The sequence below is a fragment of the Leucoraja erinacea genome, chromosome 10 (genome assembly GCF_028641065.1).
Source record: "Leucoraja erinacea ecotype New England chromosome 10, Leri_hhj_1, whole genome shotgun sequence".
NCBI lineage: Eukaryota > Metazoa > Chordata > Chondrichthyes > Rajiformes > Rajidae > Leucoraja > Leucoraja erinaceus.
In genome coordinates, this window is record NC_073386.1 from 8269864 (window position 1) to 8290005 (window position 20142).

Sequence of the window (20142 nt, forward strand, 5' to 3'; positions counted from 1 at the left end):
AAATATTCTAAGCAAATGCCGAGACCAAGTCACCCACATCAAGAGATCCTGACATACTGGTCATTTAAAATGCAATCAAAACAAATATTTTCATTGTGATAACAAAGACAACACTGAATGATTACTGTGATGTTTTAGAGCTGTGTACAAGTAAACCTTCCAGCACTCAAATGCTTGGGGATCCAGAAGATGTCTAGCCAAGTCAAGTTTATTGTCATGTGCACATGTATAGTGAGGTAGAGGTACAATTAAAATCTGGCTTGTAGCAGCATCACAGGCACACACTCTGACAACACACAAAAAATATATACAAGGCAGTGAAAATAAAAGACGTCAAAAACATTTGCGCAAAAATAATCAAAGAATAAGTTCATGATAGTGCAAGAGAGGTCCACAGCATTCTGCTACTGAAGGAGGATTTGTTTTGCGCAGGTTGGTTCTATAATCTGATGCTAATATTAAAGTAGCTTTTCGTGAACCTCATGGTATGGGACCTCACGCTGCACTTCAGCACCATTGGCATAGACCGGGTATCAAGACTACCCCCAGGGTTTTGCTGACAATGAGGGAGAGTTGTTATCTTGACACTCTGTTACTAAGCTCTATCTCCTTCCTGTACTCCTTTCCGTCATTGTTTGGGATCCGACCAACTATGGTGGTCTTGTTTGCAAACCTGTAAATGGAATTGCAGCAGAATTTAGCCGCATGGTGGTTAGCACATAGGGGGTATAGTAAGGGACCAAGAATGAAGTTGGAGCGGTGCTTAACCACACAATCATGGTGTAAAGCAAATAGAACAGGGGGGCAAGCACACAGCCCTGGTGTGTACCCTATGTGTTAATGGTGAGTGAGGAGATGTTGTTACCTATCAGCACTGATTGAGATTTGATGATCAGGAAGTCAAGAATCCAGTTCAAAGGGAGGAACAGAGGCCCGGGCTTGCAGCTTGGTGATGGGTTTGAAGGGGATTATTGTGTTGGATGCCAAGCTGTAGTTAATGAATGTTTTCATTGATGAATGCAGCCTGATGTATGTAATCTCTTGGGAATCAGTTCTGGTAACCGGCAAATGAGACTGCATTGCTTGTTCTTGGCTTGTTTTTTCAATTCAAAATGATAAACAGAGTACCAGAAAGTTCAAACTTGTAAACTTTCTACAAACTTCTGTGTCAATTAAAAATGGTTATTTTTGCAAAGATACGTTACATTTGCATCTGATATCATATTTGAAAATCTTTGAAAGCTCTTCACACAATGTGGTGCTTTCAACATTGCAATACACTGGCTATTATATGTTCGAATATAAATAATGCAGACAGCAGAGAGAAAGGCAGCTCGAAAATAATTACTTTACCTTGGTCTATATCCCAATTGAGGAAACAGTTTAATCCACTCTGCAATGCATTACAGTTACTCAATGCGAAAGATGTGAAAGTTTATCCTTTGTCAGGGATTTTCTCCATCATAAAGCTTTCTTTACCTTCTGCCCCCCGCACTCCCTCCACTGAATCCCCCAAAGATCCATAGAGAGCAACATGTTCACTCATTCAGCTGCAATGCTCAGCCCTAGTCAAACTGGAAAAAATATCAGAATGGGGAATGTTGGCCAGAGTCCAAGAGCAAGTTTCTATTTGGGATCAGGCCAACAGAAAGGAACCAGTTCTCTAGCTGGTGGTTGGTTATATAGATAAATTCAATAATACTCGAGTAACGCCACACAAAGACTGGTATGATTTTAGACCCCACAGCAACATTTTAATGCAGCATTTCTTATCCATGGAACTTTGTACTAGCAATTATACTTCCTTTGTTACAGGTGTTGGTCATATTAATATATTTGTTCTTATTGATTCCCTTATAATGGCTTCAGCAGCTTTTTTATTCCTTGGTGTTGTCAAATAATAACAAATTCTGCCTTTAATAAATTAGGATCGCTCCAATTACACTATACATTAAATTATAGTTCTCAATTATTTTGGTTGTAATGAAATCCAACTCAGGTTTCTAAGGCATATGATAATATGTTGGTTTCTTTGCACCAGTCATTTCACAATAGCCATCTTAGATGAGAGAATATCCGTAGTACAGGTACATCCAAAATTTGGAAGAAGCAAGACTTGACTTTAATGCTGCAAACTAGTCTGTGTGTAGATCAAGTAAGATGGATTTTAGCTCAATCGACTTGTACTCAGCATTTAATTCCTTAAGTAGGGTTTGCATTCAGTGGAAATAAACATTTTCGGAATAGCAAAATACATTCCAATTTGAATACAACATATTCACTTCAAACATAACAAAAGTCATAATCAAATGCATTAGTTAATACAGATTTCCAATAACTATGTAAATATTACTGTATTGTGACAAATTGGCATCAATGTAGAATTGGATAAGCTTGGTCATGTAACATAATTCTTAATTAGGCTTTGATAAAATTGTCTTTCAAATATAATTTGTTTTTACAAGTCAGTGCTTGGCAAAGGGAGGAATTCAGCAACTGAAAATCAGTATCAGTTTACTCATTTAACCACTAAATAGGATAGCTCAGGTTTTGTCTTAGACCTGGATATGTGAAGTAACTATTCATTTAAATATATCAATCCCAAATTAGCTTCAGCTTTTATGCAGAATAAACACACTGGCTTTATACTTTACATATGTGCAAAGGGGAATTAGGCAATATTGTACTATTGGGATCTAAAAGAACTCCCAAATGCTTTTCAATCTTTATATTTACTGGTATTACTAATTTATCCTCTATTATGACATTGTAACTCTAGAACTCGTTGCACATGTTGACGAGTTCTTGGAAAGCTGCCAAAGCCTCTAAGTGCAAGGGACTTGGACACAGGAGGGGCACATCCACGCATTCGCAAAGTTTTGAATTCAAGCAAGTTTTTTTATTATCCCCAATGCCAATCATTTAGCAAAGTTGATCCAGAAGGGCGTGCAGTGCTTTGCTCTGTTTGCAAGCTGATTCCAGAGGAAAAGAGACTGCCATATTCCTAAGTTAAGCTAAATATACTGGGGTGGTCTCCTGTTGAGGAAGTATAAAGATGGCTGCCACTAGCTACTCCCCTCAGTACAACTGTCCCATTATTTGTAATAGGTTATGACGTATTTGTCCCAAACGTTGACATATGGGCATTCTATTTAAAGCATTTTATTGGGAGTATTTTTTAAGATGCTTCGAGATGTGCAACAATTTCAGCATTGATAGGAAAATACTGTATTTTCTAATAAGAAAATATTGTGGACTAGAGTCGTTTCGCTAGAAATAGAAGAGCGGAAAAATAATTGATATCCTCACCCAAGATTTGACGTTTATCAATGTCTAGAATGACAGGGTCTGCACATCAATCTAGGCAATTATTTTCAATGTTGAACAGACTAAATTTAAGTTACTGATAGAGGCCAAGATAGCCATGTTTATGTTTTTATTCAAGTATATAAATCAGACTATTTGTGTGTGTTACAGGTACATTTTGAAATTAACATTTTCAGAGCCTGTATCAACAAATTAAAAATTGATGCAAAGCTACATTGTAGTTTAATTATACACCGTTTAATATTCTGAAGAATGCAGAGAGTCACAATCCTGGGAATTGTGGGTAGACCCAAACCCCAATGATTGCAGCAGTGCAAGGCTGCTCACACCTTCAAGAATTAGGATTGAGCAGTTAAATGCTGCCTTAGCCTGCAAAGCCCAAATCCCTTGCATGGATATGAAAGGAAAATCACTTCTATTAATGAAAAATTAGTGAAGAATTTTTACAACAAATATACAATTCAATGTCTTGTTCACATATTTTGAATAAAAATAATCAGAAGGTATTGTGTGTTTAGATGTATAAAACGATGTGCAAAATAAATTAAATGGCAGTTAGACAAAAATGAGAAAGTTTATACAAATCCTGAAGATTTGAGACTGTTCATCTGAAAAAAAGACGAGTTGGAAAACTGTTTATCACGCAGACCAAGAAGTAAAATCTGATCTCTTCATTTGTTTACTTTGCTCTGTCCAGTTGCCAGCAACCGGAAGGAACAGGAAACTATGAAGCTAAGGGGAAGAATATCAGCCATCTCAAACTATTATTATAATGGTGGAATAAATAACAGCAGACAAGTGACGTCTAGCATCAAAATTAGCCACAGTGAAAAATATGTCACAATATGCCACGGTCTAATCTTTGAATACAATTCCTTATCTTTTAAACATTGTTTGGAGAGAAAGTTGAAAGTTTATAAACTGCTAAATTTAGAAGTGAAAAGAATTTCAATTATGTTAAAGACAATTTTAAATGACACAGCACGTATATTTGGACAATAGAACAAACACCCATTGAACATCCAATATGGATGAGGGGATGGGGGGGGGGGGGGAAGGAGAATCAAAAGAGGTGAAATTAGCTGAGCTATAGTGGGAGATGGCTAGTGCGGCACATAAATATCAAAAACAGACCAATTGGATCAAATTACCATTTCTTGCTCTACGATGCTGATCTTACAGATACTTAAAAACGGTTTTATGTTTTACAATCAGATTTAGTGTAAGTGGAGATCAGAAGGATAAGTTTAGAATTCTGAGGGGTGTATTTTTCACACATAGGATGATTAATATCTGGAATGAGCTGCCAGAGAGGCAGATAGAATGACAATGTTTAAAAGGTGTTTGACCAAGTAAGGAATGGGGGATATGGGCCTGATGTGGGCAAATGGGATTAGTGTAGTCAGTATGGACAAGGTTGGCCTAAAGGTGGACGTGTTTCAGTGCTGTACATTTCTATGATTCTTTGAAATTGCTAAACCATATGATAAAATACCAGCTAAAACCAGCTAAATCAATGAAAATCTCTGAAGCTGATCTTTCATTAACAATATGAATACAATGCCGATAATGCCCATTTTTCCCATCCTTTTTGATTAATGAAATTTAGCTTTACAAAAGATTTCCCTGGAATGCATCCCTTTTATAAATCAGTGAATGATTATATATGCAGTCCTTCAGGGATGGCAAGAAAGAAACAATTTTTAATAATTGATGTACCTATTATAAAAAATGTTTTGAAATATTCAGAAATATTGTGGCTAATGTGTACTTATCAAACTATGTTTTTCTTACACAAACCAAATTACGATCTTATATAGTCGATGTACCCCACCTACTCTTTGCAAAGTTGCTGTGGAAAGGAAAAGGATGAATCACAAAATGTTGAATTTGTCTCATATTCATATCTTTTTAAAGATCTCTCCAGCTTATTAAATAGCATTTGCTTGTGTAAACCTGCAAACATGTGGAAGAAAATGTAGCTTTGTGCAAGCTTGGCTAATTATTATTTTAAATGGCTTGTGATCACTTAGCTTTTTGTGCTACGTTTTTGCTAAAGCCAGAAAGAAAATTGGGATCATTTTAACTGAGGCAGAGAGTCGGCTTGGTTGGTATCACATCAGACCTCTGCCCAATAGTCAGCGAGACAGGAGTGAAAGTTTACAGTGGAGGACTGAGGCATCATGGATAGGATAGTTAAAAAATTACTAATCATCCTAGTCTTCCACGACGGGGCTCATGGATTTGTAGGTTACAGCTCCAAATGCACTGTTTAAAATAGGCTAAGGGTTTCAACTTCCAACATTTTTCAGTGTAGTGATTTCCAGACCCCTAATATTCTCTAGATGGAAAAAAAAGTCCTCATCTCAACTCTAAATCTTGTACTTATCACTTAAAATTGATGCTCCTTTGCTTTTGACTCGTCTGGCAAGGAAAATAGGTACCTCCTATTTATTCCCCCAGGCCTTGATAATGTTATACATTTCAATTTAATATCCTCTCAACCTCCTCGGTTCTAAATGTAAATTCAATCCTAACCAATCTTTCCTCATAACTAATATTTTCCACTCCTAGAAAATTCTCAAATCTCCTCTGCAACCTCTCTTATTCAATTACATCTCCGCTGTAATGTGGTGAAGTTAAGGGAAATAAATATCAGGAATGGGTGCAAGGTCACCTGTTTTGCACTTCTACATGAATCAAATTTCAACCCTTTTTTTCCCCCCAGTATTTACCACATCCCTTTCTAGTCATACAAGCTAACTCAAATTGACTTTTAAAAAGAGGTGGGGAGGGAGGGGGGGGGGGGGGGGGGGGGGGGGGGGGAACTGACCTCTAATACTTGTCATACATTAAATTGTTTGACAGGATCACCATGGTAAATATTTGGGGGTTAGAGGTAAGGCAAGTACATTTGGGCATCAAGTTAGAAAGGAAATCCTTTAAAATGTGACAATGTTTGAGGTCCAGTAGCATGGCTGTGTGAATGGTAATTTAGTGGGAATGAGCAAAAAGCGAGTCCCATGGCAGCACTGGCTCAGGCGGGATTTGAAAGGGGAAAGCACATAATGCAAAGCACAGAAAATTGAGAAATTTAAAGCGCCTGGGATCCTTTGGGATAGATAGGCTTCTTGGGGAAAAACAAGAGCAGCAAAAGTAGATGGTCTCAATCTTCATCTTTAGGGTCTCCAAGTCAGTTAAACGTTGTTGAAAGCATTGTCTAAGGGAACAGAAAAAGGATGAAGGGAATGCGAAGTAGCCTGGTGTTTTTGGACTATTTTCATAAAATGTGGTGTTTTTGGCTCGGAGAACAGAAAAGCATGGTGAATTCATACATAATTAAAGGGGCTGTCCCACTGCGGCGACCTAATTGGCGAGTTTAGAAGCGTTTAGGAGAGTTTGAAAAAATGTCATGTTGAAGACCTCCCTCGGCCTCCTTCGACTATGTCGAAGACTAGCTTCAGGAAAATTGGACACCGAATAGTGGAGAGTGAAGGCGACCTCCTTCGATCTCCTTCGACCTCCCTTCGACTATGTTGAAGACTATCTACGACTACCCTCAATTACCTACGAATAACAAGCCGACCCAAGTAGGTCGTAACCTACTTCGACGAAACCTACGAGTAAAAAAACAATCGATTTTTTCCATGGCGACCTTTTTTTTAACTCGCGGGCATTTTTCAACATGGTGAAAAATACGCTGCGACCTAGCTGAGGCCTCAAGTACGCGGGAACTACTCTCGAGCATGAAGGAGAGTTGCAAAGACCTCCTAGGACCTCGTGTCGACCATGCTGCGAGTACGAGTCGAGGGCAAACTCACCAGAACTCACAGATTAGGTCGCCGCAGTGGGACAGCACCTTAAAGCACATTGAGCTAAGATAATAGGCATTACATCTTTTATGGATATGGTGCATCATTTCTATGTTTTCTATTTTCTCTCAGACATGAAATACATTCATTCATATTCCCTTACCAGTATTTGCACTGTGAATTTCACAGTATTTTATTCTACTTAATTAAACAGATGCAAAAGTCCAAAATTTCCTGCCAGAGTCTCTCACTTGCAGTAAATCTGAATTGATCTTATGCTGATACCCCAATGTCACCCTGCACTCAGTCTTGGGTTGGTTGGTTCATTGCCCCCAGTGTTTGGATGCTTGATAGAATATTGTGCAAGTTGATGTAAATATGGGGTTGGTACGTCATGGCATATGGCCCCATAATGTGATATCCAAAAATCCATTTGCATTTACATAGCTCCTTTTGCTTAAATATCACACGATGTTCAGCTGAATATTATCAACTGAATATCACCAGGTGAAAGTTGACATCCGAGGTTTATAGGATAATGTTGTCGAAACGTGTTCGCAAATGTAGATCTTAAAAACTGTCTTCTGGAGGAAAGAGATAGAAAGCGCCAGAAACGTTTAGGAAGGGAAATCAAGAGATTCAGGCCCACACACTGCTGCCAATATTTAAAAGAAATTACATTAGAACTAGGCATGTGTTGTAGGAACAGAGGTCCTAATACATTTTACTGTGCTTATGAATCTGCACTTGTAGGGACAGGAAAATGGTAGATTAAAACATGAGCGAGAATTCTTAAATACTAGAATTGCCACCTGGTAGACAAAGTTCAGAGCACAGGTAATGGATGAATAGAATTTGAAGCAATTTAATATCCGGACTGTTGAGTTTGAGGACAGGTTTATGTAGGGCAAAGGATGAGTCAAAAGCATAGTCAAAGCTGGGAGGTATTAAAATGCACGTGATTCAGCAGGATGTAAGAAGAGGAAGCCCATCTGGCATCTAGCATAAGCATACAACAAATTACTTTCGTAGTAACCACATCCTTTTTCATATATTTATTGAATCAACAGGCATTGGGGCAGAACCTTAAATTTAAAAAAATCTTATCTACACTTTCTTTATTTCTCCTTCAGTGAAATTGTCAAGACTTTAACTTGCCTCATCTTTACGGTCGGCATGAACTCCAGCATTTTTGCCTTTGCCGTGGTGACTGGGCTCTTTTCCAGTGCTTTTTAAATTGATAATGTGCACCTCTTGAGGAAGCCCTGTTGTTCCTCCACTTGCGCAGCCTGATAACACAGTAAAGCTCTCCAGCAATGTCTTAACTGGATGCGATTCGTCGACTGGTGCAAGTACACAGTCATTTCTTTCCAGAGGACCTGCAGATAAAACATAAAAAACAAGTTGATTAAGAAACATGTCTCCAAAAAATATATGATTACATCTATTCATGGACAACTAATTTTCCTGTAAAAACCACAAGCGTAGTTTGATGAAACTCTCTTCGCCCACCTCCAACAGTTTAATGTGCTTGAAGTCTATTTTCAGCTCACGAGGCTGTATAGAACATTGGCACAAAATTTAGCGAGGTCTACAAAGAACCCACTTATCAATACCCTTTAAAATAAATGGTTCTGAAGATCCGCTCACAAACAAAACACAATACATTTTTTTTTTTTTTAAATGGTAAGACAATAGCATCAGAATACTCAAGTAACTTGCTCAATACTTAAACGCCATTATTCTAAATATGCCAGCATAAGTTGAGAGAATTTATACAAACATCCAACACTAGCTGGAGTCCTAGAATCGGAAGGCTTATAACTCTACAAAGAAAAAATAATGAAAGCGAAAAGGAACCGCTGCTGTAAAATTCACTTCTACTTCAAGTGCTCTGGGCTTGAAGTCAAAGTTATCGCATTAAATGATAGCTAATAACAGAACCTACAATAAATTGGTAGTTTCAATCAAATGATTTTATTTTGCAAGAATTGACAAAGCAAAGTGCATTCACACCGTGCTCCATTCCTCAGGAGATTTCAGAATAGTTATGTTTACTGCAAGAGAATGCATTAATCTATGACAATAGGTGCAGTAGGCCAATTCGGCCCTTCGAGCCATCACCGCCATTCATAGTGATCATGGCTGATCATCCACAATCAGTACCCCGTTCCTGCCTTCTCCCCATTTCCCCTGACTCCGCTATCTTTAAGAGCTCTATCTGACACTCTCCACTGCCTTCTGAGGGAGAGAATTCCACAGATTCACAACCCTCCGTGTGAAAATATTTTTCTTCATCTCAGTTCTAAATGGCTTACCCTTATTCTTAAACTGTGGCCCCTGGTTCTGGACTCCCCCAACATCGGGAACGTGTTCCCTTCCTCTAGCGTGTCCAAACCCTTAATAATCTTATACGTTTCAAAACATGAGAAACTTCAATTATTAGATTGGTTCTAAGAATGAGGGACTTCAGCGACATGGCAAGACAGAAAACATTGAATATCCTCCCTGAAGCAAAGATGGTTGACAACATATTTTAGATGTGTATAAGATAATTTCAGATTTAGTTAGGGTAAACAGTAGTCCTCAGGATGGATGGTTTAAGGAAAGGGGGAACGCCGACTTAAAGTTATGGGCAATACATTCAGGGGAGATGCAAGAAAAATCTTTTAAAATAGAAACAGTCAACAAGGGCCTTCTGAGAGGGAGCTAGATAGTAATTTGAGACAAAATGTATTTGCAGGAATTGGAGGAGGAGGTGGGGAGAGTAGAGAGTGCAACTAACTGGACGCTACTGCATAGATACAGTATGGACTTGATGGATCAAATAATCTCCTCCTGTGCCAAAAAACATGCAAGAAATAATATGTCAAAGCTAACAGGAAAATATTGTGTGTACATAAAATACCAGTGGTGTAAATTAACTCTAAATGCAGTCAACAGCATAAATGTGGGCAATGTAATTGTATATATTTTACTTGTTTTTAATTGTGGAAAAGAACAATGTAGGATTAACACATCTCCAGAATCTAATAAACTCAGAAATAGACGAGGGAATATGCAACACGTAAATAGATTCAGGATTTTGCCTTAGTTTTAAAAAGCATTAAGTGTTATTCCATTATTTTAAAGAGAAAAAAAGGGAGAAACTTGATAATTACAGACATAGACACAAAATGCTGGAGTAACTCAGGGGGACAGGCAGCATCTCTGGAGAGAAGGAATGGTTGACGCTTCCAGTCTCGACCCGAAACATCTCACTTTCCTTCTCTCCAGAGATGCTGCCTATCCCGCTGAGTTACTCCAGCATTTTGTGTCTACCTTCGATTAAAACCAGCATCTGCAGTTCTTTATTACATATAAGTACAGACCTGTCAGTTTGGTCAATGATGTAACTAAAAGCTTGAACAAATTTCTTAGTTGATCAATGAGCCAGCACAGACTTGTCTAACAAATCTAGTTGAAACCTTTGAACGAATTGCGAGCATGGCACAAGGCGAATTTCTCCAGATTAAGCAAAAGTCATTTAGTAAGTCTGCACGCAAGAGATGAATAAAATCAATCACAAAATGTATTGTTCCATTATCAGTACATATGACTATTAAACACTCTCGATTCTTGTACTGAGGATATCCTTGGGGCACATGTGGGGAATTGGCAGGGAGCCTAAAAGAGATTCATGAAGAGGTGGACAAAAATGAGAGAGAGTAACTAAAAAAAAAAGTAGAGAGCTTTCAGAGCATTGGTCCATATTCAAAATAGATTATAATTTATAAGAGAAATTTAATTGGTTATTTACAGAAAGTATTGGCGCTGCACCATTAAGAAGCTGTACGGCAAACTTTTCAGGAAAATAATCTGGAAAACTCCATCTGTTTCAATTGAATTCAATCTAAAATTCAATACATTTCTGTTAATTAAAATCACGGGATAATGATCCCCACAGTTAAATAATGTGTCAGATTCCAAGATAGAGCTCAGTCACGCTCCATTTCCTGTCCTTTCATGTTCCCACACCTGCCACATTTATAACTCCAGCACGAACGTTTCCAAACATCAATTCCGTTTCTAAATAAAATGGATTGCAACTATTGGACAGGCCCAGTCCTGTCAACCTTTCTCTCGTTCACATAAAGCACTCAACTGGCCTAGTTAAGGACTGCCCCAACTTGTCTGTTAAAGGCAAGCATGAAAGCCGAGTGCTTGGAAATGTGATCATTTAGCATTATGGTTTCCAAATCACAATACTGAATTTTATCGAACTCACTATAACCATATAACAATTACAGCACGGAAACAGGCCATCTCGGCCCTTCTAGTCCGTGCCGAACACTAATATATTAGCAAGTGTGAGTTCTTGCACAGCATAATGCTGCCTGAGTTAATGAAAGTCTTTACATTTAATGAAATAAATTTAACAGCGTTTCAAACTAATGCTGTCATGGCCATGGAGCTAATAATTAACATCGTTTACAAGAAAACATTTTAAATTCTTCATCCAACATGAAAAAAGTAATGTATTAATATAAACAGCTGTAAATTTTGTAATAAAGAACTTTGATCATATTAAGAAAACAAAATGCAATAATAAACACTAACCAAACGTAGCTAGCTAATCTTATTCTTTTTTGCACTCAACTGGTGAAAAATGTCTCTCATCAGACAGAGTTCAAAATTTGCTATGGCAACTGTTTAGCTTTGTTTATCTGAAAAGTTCATTCACTTCACATTATCAGCCTCTTGAGGAGAATAATAGCTCTAAGCTCTTAGCATAATAAAATCCGATTTAGTTCCTTTGCAAATAGCGACTACTTCAAAAGGCAAATAACTGATTACCATCAAAAAGACATGTCCTGACATTCAGTACATATTAATTTTCCAAATCTTGTAGATCACGAATCAACAGAATAGTTCAAATTCAGTCAAATATATGGTTGCAGACATTACCACTGCGCAAACTGTGAACCAGAACAGAGCAAATTAGAGGCAACCCAAGTGTAACAGAATACGTGTTTATACAGGAAATTTTGATAATACTAAAACAGATTTCAGTGCATTTTTAAAATCTGGGGCTGACAGCAAACCTCTGGCATTGAGACAGCATGCATTACTATCCTACCAGGCCTGCACCATGTAATTATATGGTCACTACCATTCACCTTGTGTGATCTGTGGTAATTCCATGCTTAGGACACTAGTATTACAAGTCATCCTTTCGAGACCCCCAAATAAAAATGTCCTGTTTAAGATATAACAAAAATGCGTGATAACAAAAAAAAAAAAAAAAAAAAAAATCACTCAAGAGCTGCTGGATCATTGCACCAGCACCAGAGTGTGCAGAAAATGGCAAGCTGGCCATGGGTCTTGCAACCACTGAACCTGTGTAAGCTGCAACCACTTAATTAAAAAATGTTAAGGTATTTACAAATCAAAACATTAAACAAAACTATAAAGAAAAACAATTTCACTGTTCTGGCTGAGAATTCCCAATGAAATGAATGGGGAATCCAATCCCGCCCCCTCCCCTGACATCAGTCTGAAGAAGGGTCTCGATCCGAAACGTCACCCATTCCTTCTCTCCAGAGATGCTGCCTGACCCGCTGGGTTACTCCAACATTTTGTATGAATTTTGGGTTTCCCTTCCTTGATGTATTGCAATATGCTAATCGTTGACACCAGCTTATCATCTGTGCCCTGACATGTTTATGGGACCTTCAAAATTCCATCAAACTGTGGCTGGAACAGATCTTCTGCTCAGCCATCCCCATTCATGAGATTAAAATTATGTTAAATTTATAAAATAGACAAGATAGGAACATCATATATAATTCTGGGCATTCCGTTATCAATTGGGTGACAGACAACTGCAAACGCATACAAATGCTCAGAAATTAATATAATTAGAAATAAATGATTAAAGTTCACAGGTGAAAGGTATGAAGTTTAAATGGAAAGAAATTGCAGGGACATCTAAAAATTGTTTAATATTATGAAAAGATGTTGAGAGTGCAAATAGTTAACTTTTGTTCCACTGGTTGACAACTAAAATGGCACAGTGGATGTAAGTGGGTCGATCTTGGATTACCGTGAGAAGAACAAAAGAGAAATATATCAGAAGAAATGTTTGCAATCAAAGGCTTTTTCAACACAAAATGCTCTCCATAAGTAGCAACCAAAGCAGATCTACATCATTTAAAAATAATTGGGTAATAGGTTGAAAAGAAAAGTAAAGGTTACAGAAATAGGATTAGCATTAATAGCTTCAATTAAAGAACCAGCACTAGTACAGACATAATGCCTCTTTCTGTAGTGTTATTCTTAAGATACCACAAAGTAGTAATCAATGGGCAAGATTGAGGTACTTTGTAACTTGCATCCACTGTCTGTTTTTGCATTGGATTCTTTAAAAGAGTGTGAAAATAAAATAATTTTAGAAGGATTATAATTTTGCAGCACAAATGTTTAACATTAAAATAACTCACTGAAGCAATATCATGTGCTGCTACATGAAACAATGCACCTTAAAATTGACAAAATAAATGAAGATTTGTTAAATTTAGATAAATTAAGATTAATCTGATCAGTTTGTGTGAACAACCTGTCAATGAAGAATAATACTTTTCCAGATGTCATCTTGTTACACGTGTAAAAATATGTGCTTTGAGTGTTTAAGAGGAAAATAAATTAGATTAATCAATGAAGAAGGAAATGGGAAGGAAAACAGAACATAAGTCTCACTTGGATTTTTACAGGATTTAAAAAAATAAAAACACAAATTAATCATGTGATGAATGGTTCAAAGTGTTTAAAATCACATTTGTCTGCTCCCTTCTCGTGTAGGCAGGATTACACAGGCAGCAACAGCTGCTTGGAGAAGATAAAAGTTTGACAACACTTTACATTATATTAAATTCATCCACAAGCAATATCCCCACAAAGGTCACACAAGAAAGGTATAAACAAACCCACGTCTAAATGCTAGCCATTCAAATCCAAAGATAAACTAGTCTATTTCAGTACACTCAATGCTCAGTAAAGTTGATCCAAATAACATCTGGCAAAGGTGGTTATAAAAGTGCACAAAACAAGTTACAAATAGAGCTAAATAATTGCTAAATATGGTTAAATAAAACCCCATCATGAAAGGCTGTTCGCCATTGAACATCCCTCAAAAGGAAGGAAATGTGCTGGTTACATCTGGTCTGGCCTAAATTCAACTGCAGATTCACAGGAACGTATGTGATGTTCAACTGCCAATAAACTTCACACTGGAAACAGGCATGGCAGAGGCACACTATGCCCAAACAACCCTGCAACATCCTCAACAACATCTGACAACTTCTGTATAAATTGGAAAAACTGGTCCACAGACTTCAGGCAATAACAAAGGATCATCATAGAAACATAGAAATTAGGTGCAGGAGTAGGCCATTCGGCCCTTCGAGCCTGCACCGCCATTCAATATGATCATGGCTGATCATCCAACTCAGTATCCCGTACCTGCCTTCTCTCCATACCCCCTGATCCCCTTAGCCACAAGGGCCACATCTAACTCCCTCTTAAATATAGCCAATGAACTGGCCTCAACTACCCTCTGTGGCAGAGAGTTCCAGAGATTCACCACTCTCTGCGTGAAAAAAAGTTCTTCTCATCTCGGTTTTAAAGGATTTCCCCTTTATCCTTAAGCTGTGACCCCTTGTCCTGAACTTCCCTAACATCGGGAACAATCTTCCTGCATCTAGCCTGTCCAACCCCTTAAGAATTTTGTAAGTTTCTATAAGATCCCCTCTCAATCTTCTAAATTCTAGAGAGTATAAACCAAGTCTATCCAGTCTTTCTTCATAAGACAGTCCTGACATCCCAGGAATCAGTCTGGTGAACCGTCTCTGCACTCCCTCTATGGCAATAATGTCCTTCCTCAGATTTGGAGACCAAAACTGTACGCAATACTCCAGGTGTGGTCTCACCAAGACCCTGTACAACTGCAGTAGAACCTCTCTGCTCCTATACTCAAATCCTTTTGCAATGAAAGCTAACATACCATTCGCTTTCTTTACTGCCTGCTGCACCTGCATGCCTACCTTCAATGACTGGTGTACCATGACACCCAGGTCTCGCTGCATCTCCCCCTTTCCCAATCGGCCACCATTTAGATAATAGTCTGCTTTCCTTTTTTTGCCACCAAAATGGATAACCTCACATTTATCCACATTATACTGCATCTGCCAAACATTTGCCCACTCACCCAGCCTATCCAAGTCACCTAGCCGTCTCCTAGCATCCTCCTCACAGCTAACACTGCCCCCCAGCTTAGTGTCATCCGCAAACTTGGAGATATTGCCTTCAATTCCCTCATCCAGATCATTAATATATATTGTAAATAGCTGGGGTCCCAGTACTGAGCCTTGGGGTACCCCACTAGTCACTGCCTGCCATTGTGAAAAGGACCCGTTTACTCCTACTCTTTGCTTCCTGTTTGCCAGCCAGTTCTCTATCCACATCAATACTGAACCCCCAATGCCTTGTGCTTTAAGTTTGTATACTAATTTCTTATGTGGGACCTTGTCGAAAGCCTTCTGGAAGTCCAGATACACCACATCCACTGGTTCTCCCCTATCCACGCTACTAGTTACATCCTCGAAAAATTCTATAAGATTCGTCAGACATGATTTACCTTTCGTAAATCCATGCTGACTTTGTCCAATGATTTCACCACTTTCCAAATGTGCTGCTATCCCATCTTTAATAACTGACTCTAGCAGTTTCCCCACTACCGATGTTAGACTAACTGGTCTGTAATTCCCCATTTTCTCTCTCCCTCCCTTCTTAAAAAGTGGGGTTACGTTTGCTACCCGCCAATCTTCAGGAACTACTCCAGAATCTAAAGAGTTTTGAAAGATTATTACTAATGCATCCACTATTTCTGGAGCTACTTCCTTAAGTACTCTGGGATGCAGCCTATCTGGCCCTGGGGATTTATCGGCCTTTAATCCATTCAATTTACCCAACACCACTTCCCGGCTAACCTGGATTTCACTCAATTCCTCCAACTCCTTTGACCCGCGGTCCCCTGCTATTTCCACCCAATTATTTATGTCTTCCTTAGTGAAGACGGAACCAAAGTAGTTATTCAATTGGTCCGCCATATCCTTGTTCCCCATGATCAACTCCCCTGTTTCTGACTGCAAGGGACCTACATTTGTTTTAACTAATCTCTTTCTTTTCACATATCTATAAAAACTTTTGCAGTCAGTTTTTATGTTCCCTGCCAGTTTTCTTTCATAATCTATTTTTCCTTTCCTAATTAAGCCCTTTGTCCTCCTCTGCTGGTCTTTGAATTTCTCCCAGTCCTCCGGTATGCTGCTTTTTCTGGCTAATTTGTACGCATCATCCTTCGCTTTGATACTATCCCTGATTTCCCTTGTTATCCATGGATGTACTACCTTCCCTGATTTATTCTTTTGCCAAACTGGGATGAACAATTTTTGTAGTTCATCCATGCAGTCTTTAAATGTCTTCCATTGCATATCCACCGTCAACCCTTTTAGAATTAATTGCCAGTCAATCTTGGCCAATTCACGTCTCATACCCTCAAAGTTACCTTTCTTTAAGTTCAGAACCATTGTTTCTGAATTAACAATGTCACTCTCCATCCTAATGAAGAACTCAACCATATCAATCATAACATCTCATTTTTTGAACATCTCAGACTCTTAGATCATAATTACTGGGATTATTAAGTTCCATTGTCAAGTCATGTGGAAGAAAAGGCAGTGGTACAATGATTCATGCATTAATATTGACCCTAGACTCAACAAAGCCAACTTATGTCAAACATGGGGAAGGAACCTCCCACATATTACTGCCTTCAGCTAATTAATCAGTAGTCCTACATATTTAACACTTTTTACAAGTTCAGCATTCCTATGAAGAGTGGTGGCCAATTAAACAGCCAACAGGTAGTGAAGCAATGGCTCCATAAACATTAATTTCTTGTCGACTTGTATAGCTTGTGTGTAGCTTATCCAGGTTAGTACACTTTTTTGTTGTACCACTCTTGGTACAAGACAGGGGGAGAAGGCTTCGTAAACTTGGCAATCTTCAATGGCAGATTGCTTGTTGACAGTTCTGAGAATGGGGTGGGTTTATCATAAGAGGGGAGGTGGAAAACCGAAATTCTAATAAGTTGATCAGGATGAGAGGGTATCTTGTCAAGTCACTTAAGTTGACAAGACTAACGTCAAGTCACTGAAGTTTTTAAAGGAAAAGTAAAAGTCTGGGGAAGTAATGCACAATATTTTTTATTTACTTTTGTGGTTCACCCCATTCACGGGTTTGGGTAATTTGTGCCTTTTAGTCTTATGATAAAAGGATCAGTGGGGAGGGGGAAGAAACTGACTCCGTCAATAAGGCACACTCGATGCATGGCTCAGTACTCACAGAACTGTAACCTTGGCATTTGCATTAAGCCAGGATGACACTTTCATGAATAGAACTGAAGAAACCTCAGCACTAACAAGACAGCTGAAATTGCTTTGCTCTTCTGTGGGGTTTTTTTGCAATCTTTTAATACATGTTCAGAGACTTGGGTAGAGCTTCTTCCCAAGTAAATGTCCCATATATCAGACAGGTACCCTCAAATTCCTCATATTATACTCCTGCAGTGGTATGCATGAATAATTCCGTTTCAGCAACAAAAAAAACTTTAATACAATTCTTTCAATAAAGTTGTCTGTCAACATATGGCTAATTTCACCATTTTGTTTCAGCTTAGCAATCCACACAGTTGCACCAAAATGAGGCAATAAAGAACAACAGAAGTCTGCTTCACCAGCGATATCCATATTCCACGAATGACCAAAGTATCTCAAAAAAAAAGGTCAGTATCTCAGCTAATATTTATGTAGAAAAAACATTAAATTGTTTCCCATTCAAACGGAACACAAAGTGCTGGAGTAACTCAGTGCATCTGAAGGGTCCAGACCCAAAACATCACCTATTCATGTCCTCCAGAGCTACTGCAAAAGGGTACCGACACAAAATGCCACTTTTTTCCCCCCAGAGATGCTGCTTGACCTGCTGAGTTTCTCCATATAACTGTCGTATAACTGACAATGCAATGTTTCACCTAAGCTGTTCGTTTCTCATTTGAATAGAAACATGAGAGACACAAAAGGCAATGCAATCAAATTATTTTGATTTGCAAATAATGTACAATACATACATTTATATTTTTAATTTTGTATTTTCAAATTCCTGCATGAAGTTACAAGTAACCACTACCACCACTCTGTTGCTCATTACCACCAACAGATTGATGATCAAACACTCTTTGATACTTAAGCTTTACCAAGATAGTTTAATCTAGTTTAGACAAACATTGTTATGTTCCAAATTTCAGCAAGAGAGAATAGGAGCAGGAGTAGAGACAAAGAATCTTGAACAAAATCTTGAATCGGTATGTCAAAGAGGGCTATCTTGAACTTCTACATGTGCAGAGTAGAGAGCGTGCTGACTGGTTGCATTGTAGCTTGGTTCGGCAACTTGAGCTTCCGGAAGCGGGAAATAAAGCAAAAAGTTGTGACCACTGCCCAGTCCATCATCGGCTCTGACCTCCCCACCATCGAAGGGATCTATCGCAGTCGCTGCCTCTAAAAGGCTGCCAACATCATCAACGACCCACACTATCCTGGCCACACACTCATCTCTCCGTTGCCATCAGGTAGAAGGTGCAGAAGCCTGAAATCTGGTACATCCAGGTTCAGGAACAGCTTCTTCCCCACAGCCATCAGGCTATTAAACTCGCCATCAAACAAACTCTGAACTATAACAGCCTATTGCACTTTATCTGTTTTTTTTATGTGTATATATATTTTATGTGTATATATGTGTATATATATTTTATGTGTATATATATATGGTCTATGCTATATAGACACACTGAACTGTTCTGTATTTATGCTTACAATATTCTGTTGTGCTGCCTATCTGGGACACATGACAATAAACTCTCTTGACTTGATTTGAATACAAAAATGCAGGAACTCAGTACGTCAGACAGCATCTGTGGAGGGAATGAACAGGTGATGTTTTAAGTTGGGACCTTTCTTCAGTCCAATTGCAGTGGGGGGGGGAAGAGAAAGTTGGAAGAGAAAGACAGGGGCAGGACAAAGCCTGGCAAGCAAGGGGGGTGGAGGGGGGTTTAATTGGTAGACAAGTGGACTAAGTGATGAAGGCTAAAGATGAAAAAGGAGACTAAAAATAGTGTCAATAGGGGAGGAGGGAGGCCACTCAGCTCCTCAAGCCTGCTCCACCATTCAATATGATCATGACTGATCTCTCCCAGGCTCCATCTATTCTGTACCTGTCTTCCACAGCCCTTAATTCCTTGATCTTTCAAAATTGTACCTATTTTCTTTTTAAATTCAGTTTAATTCTGTTTAAAAGCAAAACTGTTCAATCCTTGGTATTCAGAAGAATACAACTGGAGAATAGTACAGGCACCAATATCACAAAAAACTTAAAGCATTATTGATATAAAAATATTATGAACCAAATCTATAGTGATTTCCATCAGTTTTACATAACAGATGCTGAAAATAACATACAATACTTATGCTAATATTTTTGAACTGTGCAGAAACAACTCTAAAGTCAGGTCCCAAACTTAACTTGTGGAAACCAAAGCCAAATATATAAACAGCACTTGTTTTTCTCTGTGGTTACATATAATTCAACTTGTATTACTATATACAGTTAATCTGGCACAACCATAATGCCTTGATTCTGTAGCATCTGGTTGGAAAAAAACTAATCAAAACAAAGTATGTTTAAATTTGGCTACAAAATCTAAACGATAAACCCAAATCAGAATCTTTCTACTCATTTGTTAAGCAAACAACGGACGGGACAGGAACAAGTCTTTTGGGCCACAGTGGCTGTTCTGACAAGGACGCCAGTTTAAACCAATCCCAGCTGTCTGCATATCCTTCCATCCCATCTG

The 20142-nt window shown here is 38.4% G+C and overlaps 1 protein-coding gene across 4 annotated transcripts in view; it reads right to left on the reverse strand.

Annotated features, from left to right (window-relative positions):
- The window catches only part of tgfbr3 (transforming growth factor, beta receptor III), a 122751-nt gene that overhangs the window by 81621 nt on the left and 20988 nt on the right, over nucleotides 1-20142 (reverse strand). For all 4 annotated transcript variants that reach the window (XM_055641397.1, XM_055641398.1, XM_055641396.1 and 1 more), the window contains exon 3: nucleotides 8298-8518. In XM_055641397.1, the coding sequence (XP_055497372.1) occupies nucleotides 8298-8518 (221 nt within the window). The remainder of the gene's footprint in view (nucleotides 1-8297; nucleotides 8519-20142) is intronic.